Source organism: Macrosteles quadrilineatus, unplaced genomic scaffold (assembly GCF_028750875.1).
Source record: "Macrosteles quadrilineatus isolate MER2022 unplaced genomic scaffold, UCM_ALF_1.0 Scaffold_9__3_contigs__length_116548681, whole genome shotgun sequence".
NCBI classification, from domain to species: Eukaryota; Metazoa; Arthropoda; class Insecta; order Hemiptera; family Cicadellidae; genus Macrosteles; species Macrosteles quadrilineatus.
Genome location: NW_026542602.1, coordinates 32,083,323 through 32,102,129, shown reverse-complemented (window position 1 = coordinate 32,102,129; position 18,807 = coordinate 32,083,323). Strand labels below are relative to the sequence as shown.

Genomic DNA, 18,807 nt, shown 5'->3' with positions numbered 1-18,807 from the left:
GGGAGGACACAGTTTGATCAAATTTGCTTCTTTAAATTTACAGTATTCTATAGTATTACACATCTATCATAGCCATAATTTTCTACCACTTTACCTAAATAATAGAGAAAAATAAATTATCAAAGATTCGCCAAAATATCACAAATTATTCATGAAATTAAAAACATAAACATAACTGTAAACAATCATACTTTGACAGTTCTCATTGCCTAGCACAGTTTTTTGTTGCTGCTTAATTCAAATTAGCTGTTTTCATAAATGCAAAAAATGTAGTGCTGCACCCTGTTGGGAAATCTTATAACTTTTTAATGCTTTTGCATATTATAGAACCAACTTTTTATGTCGAAACAGCTGACTAAATTCTTTAATTCCCTTTAAATAGGAATACTCATAAGGTTAACATGGGGAACTACAGAGCCACTGGGGCAGAGCCCGAAAGGATTTTTGAGATAAGAATATGCCTATATGTTAATCGAGAATGTGAGCTATCTTCATGCCAAATTTCAGCCCAATCCGCCCAATAGTTAATGCGTGATTGAACTTCAAACAAACAAACAAACACACAAACTTTCACATTTATAATATTAGTAAGATCACACTCACTAATTGAACACATCTTATACACTTGGTAAAAAGACAACCATGTAAAGATTATAAGTTTAATAACAGTACCAAACTACACATACAAGTGGGAGTTACAATTCTATACATTGTATAACAAGTATTTGTTCTAAGTAGTTAAGCTCAAAATTATTTACAGGTTGTACTTTTATATTGTCGTATGAATGTACAGTTGTTACACAAAATCTATATTTTAAAACTAAAACATGCTCTTAAAAATAAGACACATTAATGCACAGTCACAATAAATTAAACTCAGTAGATCCCTCTCTTAGCTGGAAAAAAACACTATAACCTATAAGTAATTTAGTGAAGTTAGTACATATTGATCCAGTTAAATTTTAGGGCAAAATGTGTCACTTTAGCCATAATATACACTAACAATAGTGATTTAAATACCTGAATCCAATTGTTGTATTCCACAATTAGTTTCGACCTGCTAAGAGGTCATCATCTTTAGACCTCTAGACGAGAAATGTCTAGACCAAACTTCCGCATTAGCATTACCGACACCGGTTCGCTCGTGTTTACAATTTTATTTTATCGGCTGTATGTGTGTATGCGCTATGTGTTTGAGTTTGTGTATGTGTCAAAAATTTTTAATCCTGACGACCTTCATGTGAAGTAATCATCCTTGATGATAGGAGGTCGAAACTAGTTGTGGAATACAACAATTGGATTGCCAGAATCAGGTATTTAAACCACTATTATTAGTTATTCTTCGCAATCCGGAGTCTATTCATTCTATAATGAGGAAAATAATGTACAGCAGTGATTTTAGAAATGACTTAACACGTTCGCTGCGGTCCATCAGATGGCAGGTGTAGCCCCATTGCGCCGCAGCCCGCAGCGTCGAACAAACCGGATTGCCAGGTGATTGGCTTTCAAATTTTGGTCTGAGGAATAGCAAATAACGTACGGTGATGTCCTACTTTACGAAGAGAGTCAACGTAGTTCGCTAAAACACCCACAGATAGCATCACTGCTTGGAACATAGCCGGTCCCATTGTATTCCCAATTGGAGGGAGAAAGACGGGACAAACAATTGATTTTTAAGCTTGCCAGATGGGGATTTTACGGGGAAATTTACTGCCAACCTACACCACAACAAAAAGCAAGTCACACACTACACGCTAACGTGGTATAGATTTGCCTTCAACCGACGCTAGAGCAAAAACAAAGATATACGAAAAGCATTGCCGAGCATTCCCGGTCAAGCAACTTTAACTTTCAATTACCCCGCATCTTACGGGGGCCAAGTACCGTACCCGATTGGGAACGGCCGCACACAGCGTGTTAATGTAGCTTAGTTAACTTAAGCTACCTTCTATAAAACAGCAAAACTATTTTGAACTACAGTTAAGAGAGGTTCTACTATTACAACCTAATAGTATGGTAAACAATCAAATAGGTATTCAATTTAAAACTTAAGTACAAGATAAATTGTTGACATGTTACAATAATACTACAAATTAAAACTCAACAATGAAGGTGGTGTTTAGAAAGATCGATTCAGGACTTAGTTGCCATTTATTTGTCATTGGGCATTCGTTAATGACCATTTCTTATTGCTTTTAATGTCTTTGTTACCACTGTTATGTAAATGTGATCACAATACAAATAGTTCAAAGCTTACAGAAAAAATTAGGTTTTTAACATATGTAAAATTACTCATTCCTGCTAAAGTTTGTGGCTTTTGTTGATTCATATCTTCCATTGGGGCCAAGTCGTGTCATTTTGTATTATTTGAGTCCCTTAAACTCACAAGAACAATAATGTTAATATTTTTAAACAGGTTAAAAAGTGTAGATATATTGTTCTCTTGAAATGCCTTAATATAGAGAAACATGCATTACCTAATTGCAGTAGGCCTATACATATAAATATCATAATTGATGTTTTTATATGTACGGATCTTGAGTTGCTTTTAGCAAATAAATAATCAAAGTATCAAACAAAAAAGGGAGTTAATGTTCATTTACTTAAATTAAATTAAAATCTTAAAATCATGTATACAATGAACTTAAATTAAATTGAAGAACAAAATAGTTGTAAAACAGTTAAAAACACTAGTCTAAATGCCACATATTCATACTTGCCTTGCCTAATGATCACAACAAATGGTTAGATAATAATTTAAATGCGGAATGAAAGAAGCGAGGTGTTGCACTTGAATGGTGTCTCCGTTTTTACTCTTTCTTCTCATGCATTTCATCTGCAGAAAAAGCAACATGGCAAATGTTAGAGGAATATCATCAGCAGTATCTAAATCAATGATTAATATTGATAAGTTAGGCTTCTTCAGAAGTAGATATGGCAGTTACAAAGACACCAGTTAAAAATCAGATGTCTTATTTGTGTGTATATAATTTATTTGTGCCGTGACTCGTCTGCAACCTTTCTTCAGGATAGTTACCTTTGTCCTCTCCAACCTATAATTCTTTAATATTGAAAAGTAAACTGATTGTACAGAGATTTTAAAAAAGTTCCATACTACAGAAAAGTTAGGATGTGCCAAGTAAGGCTTAATTTATGTTTGGCTGGCTTAGGTTACTAAATTATATCATAGATAAAACATATTCCCTCAGTAGATTTCTCATCGTTATGTAACTAAACAGCTGAAGACAACTTTATTGTTAGTTTTGTACGGTTTATGTAGAGGTCGTGTTTTGTTTACAATTTGTTTCCCATTATTACAGTCATTTAAAACCTCGTTTAACCAAATAATACAATCTAATCATAAACAATAACTTGTCCCCTAGTTATATAACCAAAAAGTAAAGCAAAATTCAAGAAATTAACCCTAAAATAATAGAAACAAAATTTCATCGACACTAGCGCCCAGTGTCACCGTACATGAACTAGACACGAAAAACGTGCTTCAAAATTTACAATGGGATGAGAAGTCTACTTGTGTTGGTTAGTCTATGATTGTATCTTAAAAAGTATTTCCATATGGTTAATTTCACATTAAGATTTTTGTTAAAATAAAAGTGTTTAGCGAATTTTCTGGTTATTTGATGTATCCTGCCGTTAAGTCTAGCCATTTTGTTCCTAGAACCACAAGATGGCTGGATAATTTCATACAGCTCCTGAGGAGTTAATTATCATCCAAAAATATTTTTTCAAACACCAAAGTGATTATAATTTTAAATTATCTATGACACTGTGGGATTAGAAGTTTTCTTTGTAAGTTTTGAATTCTTTTCCAAGGGAGTCCATGGAAGCCAACGGCCATCTTGGATTTGCTCTTAGAAGAGCAACGTTAATTTAAATAATTCAATACAGCTGCTGAAGAGTTATTTACCATATCAAAATATTTTTTCAAATACCAAAGTGATTTTTATTTAAATGTCTAGTGCACTGTGAGATAAGAAATTTTATTTGTATTAGCGAATTTCCCATATAGGGAATAAGCTATTACCGTAGTACTCATGGTAAGACCTGGACGCGGGACCGATTTTTTTTTTTGTTTCGAGGTCCCTAGAGACCAAAAACACCATCCGTTCAAATTCATATATATATATATATTTATATATTTATATATATATATATATATGTCCGTTAGCACTATAACTCGAGCAAAAATGATCCGATTTTGATGAAATTCGGTACAAACGTGTAAACCTACGTTTATTCGAACGAGTTCGCGATCCAGCATGATCGGACCATGGGAACGGGGGTTTACGGGGGGTTTTATGGGGTAAAAATAGGTTTTTCGCATTTTTGACCCAAAAAACATATAATTTAGCAATTTCTTTCCAAACCATTTTGTAGAGCTTAAAAAAACAAATAATTTAGTATATTGAAGCGTTATTATGCGCCTAATGGTTACGGAGAAAATTCCTAAAAATTGTAAATTTAAAATTCCCATGTTATTCTTATGGAGAATAAGTAAACTGTTGTAGTTTGCTTGTTTATGAACATATTTTGATCAAATTTGAAAAATGTTTTTATTTCTTACTAACTATTAACATAAAAAAAAAACAGTTTTACCTCCCTGATGCAGCAAACCTAAGTACTTGTTAAACTAATTCTATTTAAATCGGGAATAAATGTTATATTTTTAAGTAGACATTTCAGTGTAAATCAAATGGAAATTCGCTTAGTCTGCAGGTTTGCTGCGGCGGGGGTATTTTTTTTTTTAATCTTATGAGTTAGTTAGTCTAGGCTCCAAGGACTCTTAAGCTAATTTTTATACAAAGTACTCAAACCCCTACTATTCAATTATCCACCAATCTCTATTGCACACTTTTACTCACTAGATTTGCTCTGCGTTTTTGAATCATTAGTGGCTTCCTCAATGAAAAAGGTTTCTTCAGAACCTGCGCCTGAAATCAGCAGGAAATATCCAATCCTCTGATTAAATACTTTGAGTTGTCACCAAATCTAGATTGTGAGAGGAAAATCTAATCGAAAAACCTACTGGATCTGCAGATTATGAAAATGAATTGAAGGAAGACAAAACCTCAAGTAGAATACAAACACAATGCAGCACATGACATTAGAGAATTGCTAAATCTATATCAAGCAAAGTGACAACAATTTGGGATCTCCTGTGAAAATCTTTCAAGCAAATGGGAAAAAGTATGGGGTTGATAATGAATTATATCACTGGGTATAACTAAATAAAAACCTCTCTAAGTACATACTACAATCAGAGATACAGAAAAAAAGTTTTGTTTAGTTAGGTAGGATATCTTTATACGATGATTAAAACTACTAGGTGCAAGAAGAAAGTTTAAGAAAATGCCGTCTGGGTTGGCTGACTGGGGCAAAGATCAGAGGGAGATCAAGTATGTACGAGACAAATACAAATCTGACAATTACCTCCACAAACTCGTAGGAACAATAAACCCCACAACCCTTCAATATCATCATCTGTGTAATTCAAAATATTATATTGAATTATATTGCTCTCCATTCAGAGGTCAATACACTGTAAGTTAATTATCACTACTGGGAGTGAGAGTGGTTTGGATGATCACATTAAATCTGGCTGAAGTCTTACATTCTTATAAAAACACCTTTGAAGGAATCTGAGTAAGTAATTGACATATCCAGGAGAGTTACTTTTCATTAAAAAATTGTATGGCTTATCACAAACAAACATAGGCATTCGGATAATCAACTCTGAACTTCCGTGGTTCTTTTAAGGTAAATTCTAAACTATCAAGTCCCAGCATTATCATGTTATTAGTGAGATTAGTGATTAGTGACATTTTAACCCAGGCCTTCAGAAAAAAATCACCCACATCCTGCTCTTAGACTGACATCCCGCCCCTCGCGTACATTGCCTTAAATTACAAACTTCATAACAGAGCTGCTTGATTATTTCCATACCTTCTTCTTCCTCGTCGTCTGCATCCATGATGTCGGCGCAACAGATGGAGTAGCATATAAGGCTGAGGAAGCCGAGAGGTAGGCCAAACAGTACGGCCGTCAACACCGGATTACCTCGCCACATTTCAGATAGCGAGGAGCGAGCCTCGAAGTAACGCCTGTACAACCGCACTGGCAGTGTGTTCCCTCCATACGTCTGTAAAATACAGCTAGTTGTTAGGGGTGCTAGTGTTGCTGTAAAGTTACTAGGCTGGTTATAAAAAAAAAAAACGAAATACAACCAACAGATTTCATTTTAAGCCCAAAATGTAATTGGAAAATAGACAATGAGTTTGTTGATTTCATCAACTTGTAACAGCTTGAATAGCTCTAAAAACAATTACAAGATGAAAATTTTTCTGTTCAAATTATTCTCTGCAAAGTCTTAAAGACGAAATATCAGAGATTTTTATGTTTCATTCTGGTTTATATCTAATTATACCTAGGACTACAAATTATCTCAAATTTCAGAGTTTGTGCTAAATTCTGTCCGATCATCTGAACATTTTCAAGTTTATGTCAAAACAGATGGCCAATTTTGTTTACATCCATACAAAAATAGGGTTATCGTTACAGTTGGTGATTTTTTAGTGAATTCAAGTAAAATATTGTAATGTTATTGGTATAAAATGTAAAGAATAACTTCTTGATCAATAAATTTACGCTATTGTACAACAAGCAGTACTAACCGGAGCTGACTGGTTAAGTACAGCCTGAAGGAACAGATGTATTGCGGCCGGAGTGAGCCGATGTGGCTCGTCATCTGGCATGTGGTGATGCTCCGTCGTGGAGTTGACCACCAGCAGGTACGGTAGCGGTAACTCTGTCATGGCGATGGAGTTGGCCAGCTCAGGGCTACCAACCCACCCAAACTGGAACCACCTGAGGAACAACAAACCATAAGACAAATGTATTAACATTGATTTAATGTATTAACATTAACTTGATTTCTCATTAGCCTTTAATATTGGATAAATATTATTTTCCTGACTTTGTTCAGTTATTCTTCTAACTAACTTATTTTCCAAATTCTTAAACAACTTATATCTATAACAAAACTCCACAAGAAAATTATAGGGTGTTTGTTGGAATTGAAAAGAGTCTTTTTACTTTCTCCCCATATACCATATGAAGAAAGTGATTGTTTTCGTGAAAAGTTTCGAGTTTGAGTGGATATATCTGTTTTGGGTTCCCCTGGACCCAAAAAAGTGGTTTTTGAAGTGATGTTTGTGTGTGTCTGTCTGTATTTGTAGATGTGTACAGAGTTACAGACCAAGTCCTGAGGTCCGATTGTGATGAAATTTGGTATGTAGGTACTTGTCTAAAATGATTCCCAAATATTGGGAATTTATGAAAATTTAAAAATTTTGAAAGTTTTAACACACATTGACAGTTAAAAACCTTAAAACGATGTTAAAACACATTAAATTCCATTAAATTAACTCAATTAAATTCCTACATTTTAATCTAAGAGTTGTCATTCTATGCATTAATTTCCTGTACAAACAAGTTGAAATTTATGAAACTGAAGGGATTTTAATTCTTAAACTATCATTATTAAAACGTTTTTATTAGCTCACTTTCTTGTCTGTTCGGTACAAATTTTGCAATCGATTTTAAACCATTTCCCAATGAGCTAGAGGCTTGAAACTTGAAACATAGCTCACAAATGGATGACAATGCAATATTAAATCATTTCATTTTCATATTTCCCATTAGCTTCCAAATTTTTAATGTTTACATTTTGGATGAATGTAAATATATCAATTAAGTCAGCTGTAAATACGGTACTTTAATTTGACAGTTTGTTCAAAGAGCACAAGAGGTACAGGTTCTGCTCCCGAGAGATTCTAAAGTTAACTTCCCCTTGTAAGTTAAAATTACTTTGGCCAAAAATTATTAACTTGAACATTATTGTAAAAAACCACTATAACAATAACATGAATAAAACAGAACTTACTTGTGATACCTATCCCTATTGTTCATGATTACTGACTCAATCATATCTCTAAACCTGAAACAAACAAATTTATTCAAACACTAAGATCACTTTCATTGGCAGTATACAACTATAGTAATTGGTAAAATTGATTAAATCAATAGTTATTGGTTGCCTTGATAATTTCCCTCTTGGTTCTACAATTTATTCTTTTTAATACTGGGCTATGGGCAGATACTATTTCTCACCCCGGCAGGGATGCTACTGTAGGGTATGGAACACGCCAGGAATGTTTTGGAATTTTAAGTGTAAAATCCTTTTTGGAAGGCAACTAAAAAGGTGTGCCCCATCGCTAAGGTGACTGATGTTTGGAAAACTAAACTGTCTACATAAAACCCATTCACCTAGGAAACCTTAATATTAACACGTTCGCTGCTGCCCATCAAATGGCAGGCGTAGCTCCAGTGCGGCGCAGCCCGCAGCGTCGAACAAACCCAATTGCCGGGCTATTGGCTTTCATATTTCGGTATGACGAATATCAAATAACGTGTGGTGATGTCCTGTTTCATGACAAGAGTCGACGTAGTTTGCTAAACACCCACAGTAGATGCCATTATTTTACAATAAAACAAAATTAATATAGCACAAAATTACAGTTAACAAACGTAATGAGTGAGTCAAAATCCACCAGGTATAGTTTCAGAACGAGTAACGATAATTACAAATGGATTGCACCACAAAACTGCCACTGTCATACACGAAGCACGGACAAAAATACTCCGACCTACACCGGAGTGCGGCTGCACTCAAACGGAATAAGTTTGGCGGGTGCACATTACCGCCCGGGCGGCGCGCCGCAGCGTGGCGGAGCTACCGCCCGGGCGGTAACCCGCAGCGAACGTGTTAAGGTGTGGTTAGCCTAATTTACATTCCATATCACTTAATAGTGGCTAACCTAACCTGCTCACTGACAGACATGGACACTTACTCTATCATCTCCTCAGGTACTTCTTGCAGTTTATTCTCCTGAACAACAGCTAGTACCAGGAACTTGTTGGTCCTCATCAGCTACAACACATGATATGTTACAAGTTAGCTGAGAGTTTTTAAAATTTATCAGCATAAAACAACCAGCAAGTTTGAGAATGTGTTTTTAGTTCTAAATAGAGTTTAGGCTAAATTGAGTGTAACTATTGACTTCACAAAAACATGAAGTAGGTAGACATTCCATTTTCCTGCTTAATCCATCAACTTTTTAATGACAAATTAAAAATACCCCCGTCACAGTAAACCTGCAAATTAAGCTAATTTATATTTCAGGATTTTTACTAAAATGTCCTTAAACATGTCGGATTTATTCCCTATTCAGATTACATAAGTACTTACAACTACAGGGAAGCAGCTCTTTCATAAACAAGAAATCTATACATAAGTCTACTTCCGCCATAAGAATAACATGGAAATTAATTTTAAATGTAAGTTACCGTACAATTTGAATTTTATATATAAATATCTATATGAATTAGAACTATGACCTATGGTAATAACTAATTGAAGAGAAATATCTCAAAAGAAACTTCCTTTATGCAACAATCAACTGTAACATTATGAATTGCTAAAAGGAAATGTTTTGTTCTCTAGTAGCACATCGCTCTTCTCATTTAACTTTGTCTTTGAGTTAAAAACTCCATGAGTCCATAGCTACACTATGGTGATGGGTTGTCTACTTCAACATACAAAGACAATATTCAATATATCCTACTATGGTATTACTAATTATAAGACTCCTACCTGGTCAATGTTGGTCCGGGTAACTTTGACAAAGGTGCTGAACCTCTCATTGTTAACCCACTCTGAAAGGCTGGCATTGAGCCCTCCAACACTCATCTCTCCTTCTGCAAAAAATCAATAGTTAGACATATAGTTCTCAATCACAAGCAAGCAACATAGGCCTAACAGGCAATAGAGCTAGTCAAAACCCTTGGAATCATTGTGAGGGGTAGAAACCTGCCTCAGGCAGAGCTCAAAGGTAGGATGCAGTTTATCTGATACCTCAATTTTGACGGGATCTAAAAAAAAACATAACCAAGTGTTCTAAAAACAAAAAAAAGTGGCCGACACGTTTAGGTTGTGGTCCGCCCCCTCACAATTAATCAGTCAAAGGTATAAAGACTGAAGAGTTAAATTAGTACTGTATTTTTGTTTACTGACCTTCAAAGAAATAATGGGTTTTCTCCTTGTGCACAAAAATCTCTGGTGGTTCTTTCAGCCGTACATGCTGAAACAGAGAAAATATTACAGCAGTTTAGACTGGTAATGCTCTAATTAAAAAGAATACAGTTCATCTAGAAGATTTTTAAAAAATGTGTTAACTTTTGCAAGGAAGCCTACTTTGTCAGATAACCACAAATACTAGAAAAGACCCGGTATGGATCATAAACATAAACAAATGACGCTTTTGGCCCGAAAGTAAACAAAACCATACGTTTTAATTAATGCTATTAGTACATGGGTTTTGTTTACTTTTGGGCCAAAAACGTCATTTGTTTATGTTTATGATCCATACCGGTATTTTTCTAGTATTTGTGCACGGTTACTGTAGGAAAAAGACATTGTTGTGTCCTTTTTTAAAAAATTTTTTAAAGCTGATATTAGAACTCAATAGGCCTACATTATTTTTGTGAACAATTAGTAAAAATAACCAATGACCAAACATCAAAAAATAAAATTATACAAACTTTATAATCACTTACTTTCCTTGCAATGTCTTGTGAAACAGAGTAAAAAAATCCATGAGGTTGAAACATTTCTGCCACTTGGTAGTAAGTTTCCTGAAACAATAAGTTTATGTCAAACTATTTGGCAAACCGAGCTAGCTTTCAAATATTATACCAATAGGATAAATTAAGGTTTGGTACAACAATCAATGATTTTGAAAATAAAATGGTTTGAGATTTTTTATTTTTTATTTTAATGACAATGTTGATTTGTTTTTTTTTATTTCTATCTATGTATAACCATATTTTCCCCAGGGAACGGCACAACGGTTCCCGCAACTAGATTATTGTCCTAGCAATTTTATTCAAAATGACTGCTATCACTACAAAATTACCTTAACTGTAAATCTCTGAGAAAGAACGGATAGTTTCAGAAGAATTAATGACGTAGTTTCTTGACAACAAATGGTTCAAAAGATTACTGTTGGTATGATCTCAGTAAAACCTGTATTTTTCATAATTATTTTGCTATTTGAGTTTCATTGTACTGAATACCAATTAGATTCAGAGATTAAAGTGAACATTTTTTAGCATAGATTGCATCATTGACTTTTGGATAGGCCTACTAAAGTAGAGACACCCCATCTAAATGGATTAGCTCTCGCCTACTATTTATAAACAAATTTAGTTAAATAAGTTTACAACAGTCAATAACTGTTTTCCCCCTAAGTTTTTTTTTACTGAGACGGTTGATGCCATATAAAAGATTTTGTAGCTGAAAATAAATAGACATATCAGTTTGATTTGGTTAAACATCTGTGTATTCAACAAAAATCAGTATAATTTATATTAGCAAACTCCTAATATAAATTAAGAATAAAATTCAGCTGGCTAAATTCATCTAAGTACAATTTAATTCTTAAACCTGCAAAAACGTGGCGGTATAAAGTCTAATTGTATATATAGTCAAAGAGAATACGGTAGTAGACTCCCTCTTATCCGAACTCCTCGGGACCGAGGCCAGTTCGGAAAACGGGTTTTCCGTTTAAACCGACGTCCCCAAAAACTTGTTAAAATGGACCATTTAATTGCATACTGTATACAGTATTTGACTTAAATTTAGGAGAGTATTGTAATTAGACACATGATCACTGGTCTCTTTCCCACTAGAACAGTCCTTTGAGTACCGCCCACTTCCTGCCGATCTAGTCCGGTTAAACCGATGTGCTGATAAAAATTGTCCAGTTAAAGAGATGTCATTTTTCTGCCGAGTGTAGTCCGGTTAAATCAATGTCCGGTTAAAAGGTGTCCTGAAAAGAGGGAGTCTACTTTATTTATTGATAAAAACTGAATCCTGGAGTTCCAAAACCAACTTGAAGCATTCACAGATTTTCTTTTCCAATTGACTTACCCACAATGGCCCCTCGTACTCTCCCACGTAGACAAAGAACAATGGGTTGTTAGCCTTGAGATGGTCAAGACTCTCGGACCTTGTGATTGGCTGTACTGGAGGACCACTCACTCTCATGGCAAAGTTGATAATCTCCTCCTTGGTCCGGTCTCCGTGGTACGTGTGAGTTGCCTCGTCTCCTTTCAGGCTGAAACACCACAGGGGATTTACAATGCAAGTACATAATTATATGTGAGATGAAACATTGAACAAAGAAAACCCTACATATGATAACAGACTGAACTGTGGGATTTATTGGTGGAATCCACCAAGAGTTGACTGGATGAAAATGGTTCGATGAAAGTTGATGCAATTTTCTATCACACCATTTCCATGCGGTGTGCTCTTGATTTATTATTGTATTATTTCCATACTAAACAATAATAGGTCTACTGTAGCAAAAGTGAATAAGTTGCAAAAGTAAACAGTGAGCAGAGACTGAAGTAAATTGGAGATGAAGACTGAGAGACAGCAAACCGACTCAGCAAATATTACATTCTGTCAACATAGCCATTTTAATACAAGTCTTGGCATGAAATATTCTCAGACTGTCCAAAAATATAGACAACCAAGCATATTGGGAGCCACTATGATTTATATTTTCTTACATTAAATTAATTTAACTTGAAGCAACGTTGGTCTGGGTGAGGACTAAAGCTAAGTTGGATGATGCATGGAAGACAAGTGTTTAAAGCCAAAACTGCAGTTTGGGGAAACTGAACCCTACATTTGTAGAACTATTGAGATTCAGTTATATATGAACTCTTAAGAGCTACAATGTGTATTTAGGTAGTTTTATCAACCCTTACAACATGATTGTGGGGAACCCAGTGACTCCGAACTTGGTAGCCATGCTGGTGAACCTGGTACAGTCCACTCGGCCGACACGTATGTTGGTGTTGTACAGAGACTGAGCCACATGCCCCCACACAGGCTCTAGTCGCTTGCAGTGGCCACACCACGGGGCGTAGAACTGAAACACAGCAGTGCATCAATACCAGACCAAGCATTTTCATAAAAAAAACTATTACTGATCTTGTGACCTATTTCCCAGAGCAACACTACCAATTAAGCATCACAAAATAATTTGTTTTTTGACTACTTTAAAGTAAATTCAGAGAGGCGAGAAATTGTTACCGGTACTAGTTATACTATAATAAACAAACAAAAACATTCTTATTTCAGGTTGAGTTTTGTTGCTACATTTATTTACCAACTGGCTCCAGTTAAATTAATAGGCTATATCCACAAACAAAAATTGCATTACCCTCGTACAACACTTTAGAATACAGTAATTCTTCACATTTTCACTTTTTTTTATTTAAAGAGGCCCTAAAAAATCTTAAACATAATGAGCTCCTAATCTCTTGATAGAGGCTCTTGATACATCCTGTGGACCGTAATAGCAGAAATGCCTTCTTATAAACTCAAGCCTCACATAAAGAATTGAGTGAAAATTTAAAAACATACGTTTTCAGGAAAAGCACTTTGCAAATTTTTTCCCCTTTTTTCAAAACTTTTATTATTTTTTTTATTTCATTAACATTTGAAGTTTCATAAAATGTCCATGGTAACGCAATATCAAGCGTACAAAGAGCATCTTTAGTGGAAAATGGAAAACCTTTATTAATCTTGTAATTCCTCCTTTCAACTCGAAACGACCGGCACTATAATCCTGACGTACACCCCGAACTAGTCTCTAAAACCAACTGACTCCATCGACACCAGGCTTGCCACTGTCGTGCTCCAAAGTTGAAAATTTTTCCCAAATGGTTGTGACGCCAAATCGAGGGACTGACTTATTTTGTCATGGTAGTCAGTTTGCAATGACAATAAAATTATAATATGCTCCTTTTTTGTAAGTTTAATAACCATTGATGACATAAAAATATGGCTTTATATATTTCGGCATGAAAAATTAGTCTAAAAACAGCGTGAAAGTTGGAAAATGGACCCTAGGGACACGTCATGGTCGTGAATTTAGAGACTTTAAAAATACGAAAGAAATACCTAGAACCTATTTAAAACCAAATAAATGTGTGTAACATGTTGCCCCTGTCCCAAAAAATATTAAAACACATAATAATAAACTACAAATCCAGTATCTACGAAGTAAAAGGCCAGGTACATGAAAACGTACGTTTTTAAATTTTCACTCAATTACCAAAATTGAGAAATTTATCATCTTACTGGAAATTACTTAAACAGTACTGTATCTAAAAAGGTTATAATTAAACTTTGTATAATGAAACTTACCATTATTAGCCACTGTCCATCTTTTTTAACATCCAGAAACCTAAAGTAAGAAGAAAGATTAATTAGAAAATTGTGTCAAATTCTTTTTACGAATCACTATTAAAATAGAAACATAGGCCTATATTTTTTGTTCTAACAAAATCAAAATATTCCACAAGATTGGAGAAATACCTACCACAATAAAAGAGGTGATTGTTATAAAAATTCAAATTTACCTGTCACTTAACTCCAATACACGTGAACCTCTCACCAGTTGAAGGAGACCTGTAACAAATTTATTTTACATAATAATTCCTATAAAAACCTTGCAATACAGTGGAAATAAATAAACACAAAAATAAATAGATAAGTTTTAGGCTACATTAAAATCATACACCCAACACAAAACTTGGTAAATGGCAAAGATGATACTCTATTGTACAATTATATGTTTTAAAAAATAAGATACTGCACCAACAAAAAACCGGATCTGTTATTTTGCACGATTCACAGAGCTCATTTTAGTGTGGTGGTTGTGTTGCCTTCAGGCCATATGAAGCCTACCCTCCCTAGGAGAAACTACAGAAGATAGACCAACGGGAAGCAAGTTTAACTGTGCCTATAAGAGTAAAGGTATTAAATGGTGGAAAAGGCTTGGTGAGCGTATCTGCCCCACGGTAAAACTTGTCAAGTCAGATTTCTTATTACAATAAGTTAATTAAGAAGATTTTCAATGTTGGTTTTGTCAAAATAAAATGGTCCGGGTGTTAAGTTGCCAAATGGCATTTATTTAGTTCAGTTGACTACTACAGTAGACTTCCTCTTATCCAGAATCCTCGGGACCGAGGCCAGTCCGGATAACAGGGTTTCCGGTTAAACCGACGTCCCAAAACACTCATTAAAACGGACTGTTTACTGTGATATTCGACTTAAATTTAGGAGAGCATTGTATTTAGACACGTGATCACTGGTCTCAAATCTTTCCCACGAGAACAGTCGTTTCAGTACTGCCCACTTCCTGCCGATCTAGTCCGGTTAAACCAATGTGCTGATAAAAATTGTCCGGTTAAACAGATGTCATTTCCGCCAAGTGTAGTCCGGTTAAAAGGTATCCGGATAAGAGAGAGTCTACTGTACATAGCATTATTTCCACCTAAATCTATCTACCTTCTTCTTGGCTGAATATTAACTAATATTGTATTTGGTTCTAAGTTTATTCAACCAAACTAACTTGTACCTACCCAATAATCATTGACAGTACAGAAAATAGACCCTCTTCAGTTTAAACGGGTAAAGTTTCGCTGAGAAACTTGAATAGGCCTATATTATCGGATGAAATGTTAGTTTGATAATTATATCATATTGGATAGGCCTGTAGTTTTCACACGATATATCAATTGCACGTTTTTAAGAAGGCTTTTTGTACACTGTGCTGCTGCGGCAATTAGGTTAGGCTAGTTAGTTAAGTTTTGCTTAGTTAGCCTAAGTGATAATAAGGAAAAGTTGATATTTTGTTTAATTTTTTAAATAGATAAATTCACAAAGATAAATACTATGTGCGGATTTTAACCCAAATATGAGTGAAGGATGAGTGTTTTATTTTACATACCAACGGACAAACTCCATCTTTACATTCTTACAACAAAACAAGATGGAAAAAGTATTTAATAACAATAATGTAGCGTTCCCTCTGGCCTTAGTGAAAATACATGCATTTAGATAATAAATAATGTACATTATTATTCAATTATAATAAATAATAGATAATAAATTATTGATATAGGCCTACATCAATAATAAATAGATGTTGAAATATAGAAAAATAAACAATACAAATACTATTTACAGAACAACAGCCTAAGAAAGTCCCTGCATTTAAATAATAAATAGTGTAGGCCTACATAATGATTAAAATATAATAAATATTGATAATAAATTTTCCAAATTAGGGACTACGTTGAAGCTTCCTCTTCATCGAAGCTACACTGTCCAGGCAAAAGTCAACAGTCTCTGGCACGCTGTTGCCCGCCCTTTGCATGCGGGTGAGTGCGGCATTCATCTCGTAGTTTGTGCGGTGGTGCTTCCTAACAAACAGATCTCTCGAACAGGTGCGTTGAGGAGTCCGAAATTGAAACTGCTGAAGCATATCAGGGCAGTCAAGTGAACAAATAAGGAGCTTGTACAAGACAAAAAAGTAACTCCAACGACCATATTATAAATTAACTGAATTTATCAACGAACACAAATATAGCCTAAACAACAAATAGGAAAGCAATGCTCAAGTACACTCTCACACACATACACTTTCACAAGAAATTGACGATTCCCCTGTCTACAAGGACGGCGGAGAAGACATCGATGATAAATGGTAAATGGACAACGAGATCAGCGATGTGCCTCCTGGTTTCCAGATGCTGAAGACCCAGCTCACGATAGATTTCATCAATCGGGACTTGTAAATTGATAAATTTAACTTAACAGGAGCTTGATAATATTAGTGTAGTGATGCCTTATGTAGCCACAGTACTATCCTGATAATTAGACCAATTCGTTAATTACAAAGCAAAAATGTGGTTCGGATTCCACTATAAACTGTAGGCCTATGTCCTTTAGTTGCCATTGGCTGTATGGGCTATTAATTAACAGCTGTGTCTAAGGAACATGTCGGCGTTAGTCCCTAACAAGACTACAAGATCGCGCCACTCATCTCCAATCATAATTGGCTTAAAAATACCTACATTCATAAGGTCGCCATTTCAGAATAAAGTAGGCCTATTAAAGTAAAGTACTAAGACCAGCTGTTTCCTTAGTCAGGACGATAAACACCCAATGATCAAGAACAGCTGGCTCCAGTTTCGGGTACACTTCCATATCTGTTGGCACTAACAACCGAATGAAAATATCGATCGATATATTGATTGGTTAGTTAGGTAAGGTTACCTAACCTAACCAACCAAACGATATATCGAATTAAACAATCGAATAATTAATATTACTCATTCGGTTGTTTGTGCCAACAGATATGGAAGTGTACCCCCAGTATCAAACCAATAAAAAGCTATAAACTTTTCTCAGGATCGAACCGGCGACCTGTGGATTACCAAACGAGCACTTTAACCACTGATCTACCCAGCTTATCCGACAATGTAAGCTCTCTATAGAACTGCACCCGTTTCAGCATAAATGCAAATGGTTAGTTGGCATTCTTTCTTTATTATCGTTTTCTGTCAACACATTAACAAGTTCTTTTATTTACTATTTGAGTTTGTGTAAACATAATCCCCGAGACGGATCGTGTTGGTATGGTTGTATCTTAAGTTTGTGTATTTATCGTTGTTTTGTGTCGCTATGAAGGATCGTGTTAGCATGATTGTAACTTTAATTTGTGCATTTATCGTTGTTTTGTGTAGCTATAATTTGTTTATTTGTTGTTTTTTTCTTTTAAATGCCACCGACACGACGAAAACTAAACATAGACAGGAGGCGTAATCGCGATTACGACCACAGCTACAGAACAGTGGCGCGTGACCCTGGACAATCTCAACTAGTAGTTACAAAGCGCCCCAAAATGACTTTTCGGTCTCAATTGGCCCCCTATCAATGAGCTGTGTTGCCTGTACAGCGAGGCATTTTGAGAAGGAGAAAACCGGCCGGAATGCTTTAGGTTGATCACTAACGAAGATAAACATGGACAACCTTATATGGGTATAAGTCAGGAAATGTTTGTAGAAAACATTAAAAAGCAATTCCAGGTTATGAAATATGATACAATATTTACAGGAAATAATGATTACTGTTAAAAATTGTGAGTGTATCTTTTTTGTTACACACTGGTTATCTTTGAGTTGACTCTTTTAAACTCATTGTAAATAGGACTGTTATTCGTTTTGAAATAACTCCTGTAACACTTTGCAATTGCTCGAATTCGAGCAACATGTACACTAGTTTAAATTAAATTCACACTAAATCACTCATTTTAACCATAACAATGTAAAAACAAACAGTATACAACTATAACTTACCTAAAAGTAATACAGCATTGTACATTAAAGGAGCCATAGTACAGATAAAGATAGATAAGTTTCTTAACTATTCTACTTTTTGTTAAAATAACTAATTTTATGTCTGAATGTATACATAATTAAATTGTCCATAGTTTATTACGACATAACCAAGGCAAGCATCTGTTCATTTTCATTGATCGATTAGCAGACGACAAATTTAATAAGATAGAGACGTCGGCGACAGCGCAGAATGACAAAACAGCTGACTAAAAAAAAAGAAGCCTTGGAGGAGTAATTCTGTGATAGATTAAGCCATTGATTATACCTTAAGATGTAGAATCGGTGATCAAAACATACTCCCTAAAGTCAATGATCATGGTGTGAATAGTTCTTCATACTGCATGAAGTTACGTAATTTTATTGTTGGTGACCCATAAAACAAAATATATCATTGCTAGT

The 18,807-nt window shown here is 34.9% G+C and overlaps 1 protein-coding gene across 2 annotated transcripts; it reads right to left on the bottom strand.

The window, feature by feature from the left end:
- Positions 1–642: 642 nt before the first annotated feature.
- Positions 643–18,542, bottom strand: LOC129002112 (protein disulfide-isomerase TMX3). Of its 2 annotated transcripts, XM_054429685.1 has the most exons (14): positions 18,367–18,542; positions 14,581–14,629; positions 14,366–14,405; positions 12,919–13,082; positions 12,071–12,257; positions 10,696–10,773; positions 10,154–10,220; positions 9,734–9,837; positions 8,931–9,010; positions 7,964–8,017; positions 6,693–6,885; positions 5,965–6,160; positions 4,884–4,952; positions 643–2,836 (listed from the first exon to the last, which is right to left on the bottom strand). In XM_054429685.1, the coding sequence occupies exons 1-14, from the start codon at positions 18,401–18,403 to the stop codon at positions 2,811–2,813; spliced, it is 1,344 nt and encodes a 447-aa protein (XP_054285660.1). In that variant the 5' UTR covers positions 18,404–18,542; the 3' UTR covers positions 643–2,810. The 2 variants fall into 2 exon arrangements, with proteins under 2 accessions (XP_054285660.1, XP_054285661.1); XM_054429686.1 differs by lacking the exon at positions 4,884–4,952.
- Between the last annotated feature and the right edge of the window lie 265 nt (positions 18,543–18,807).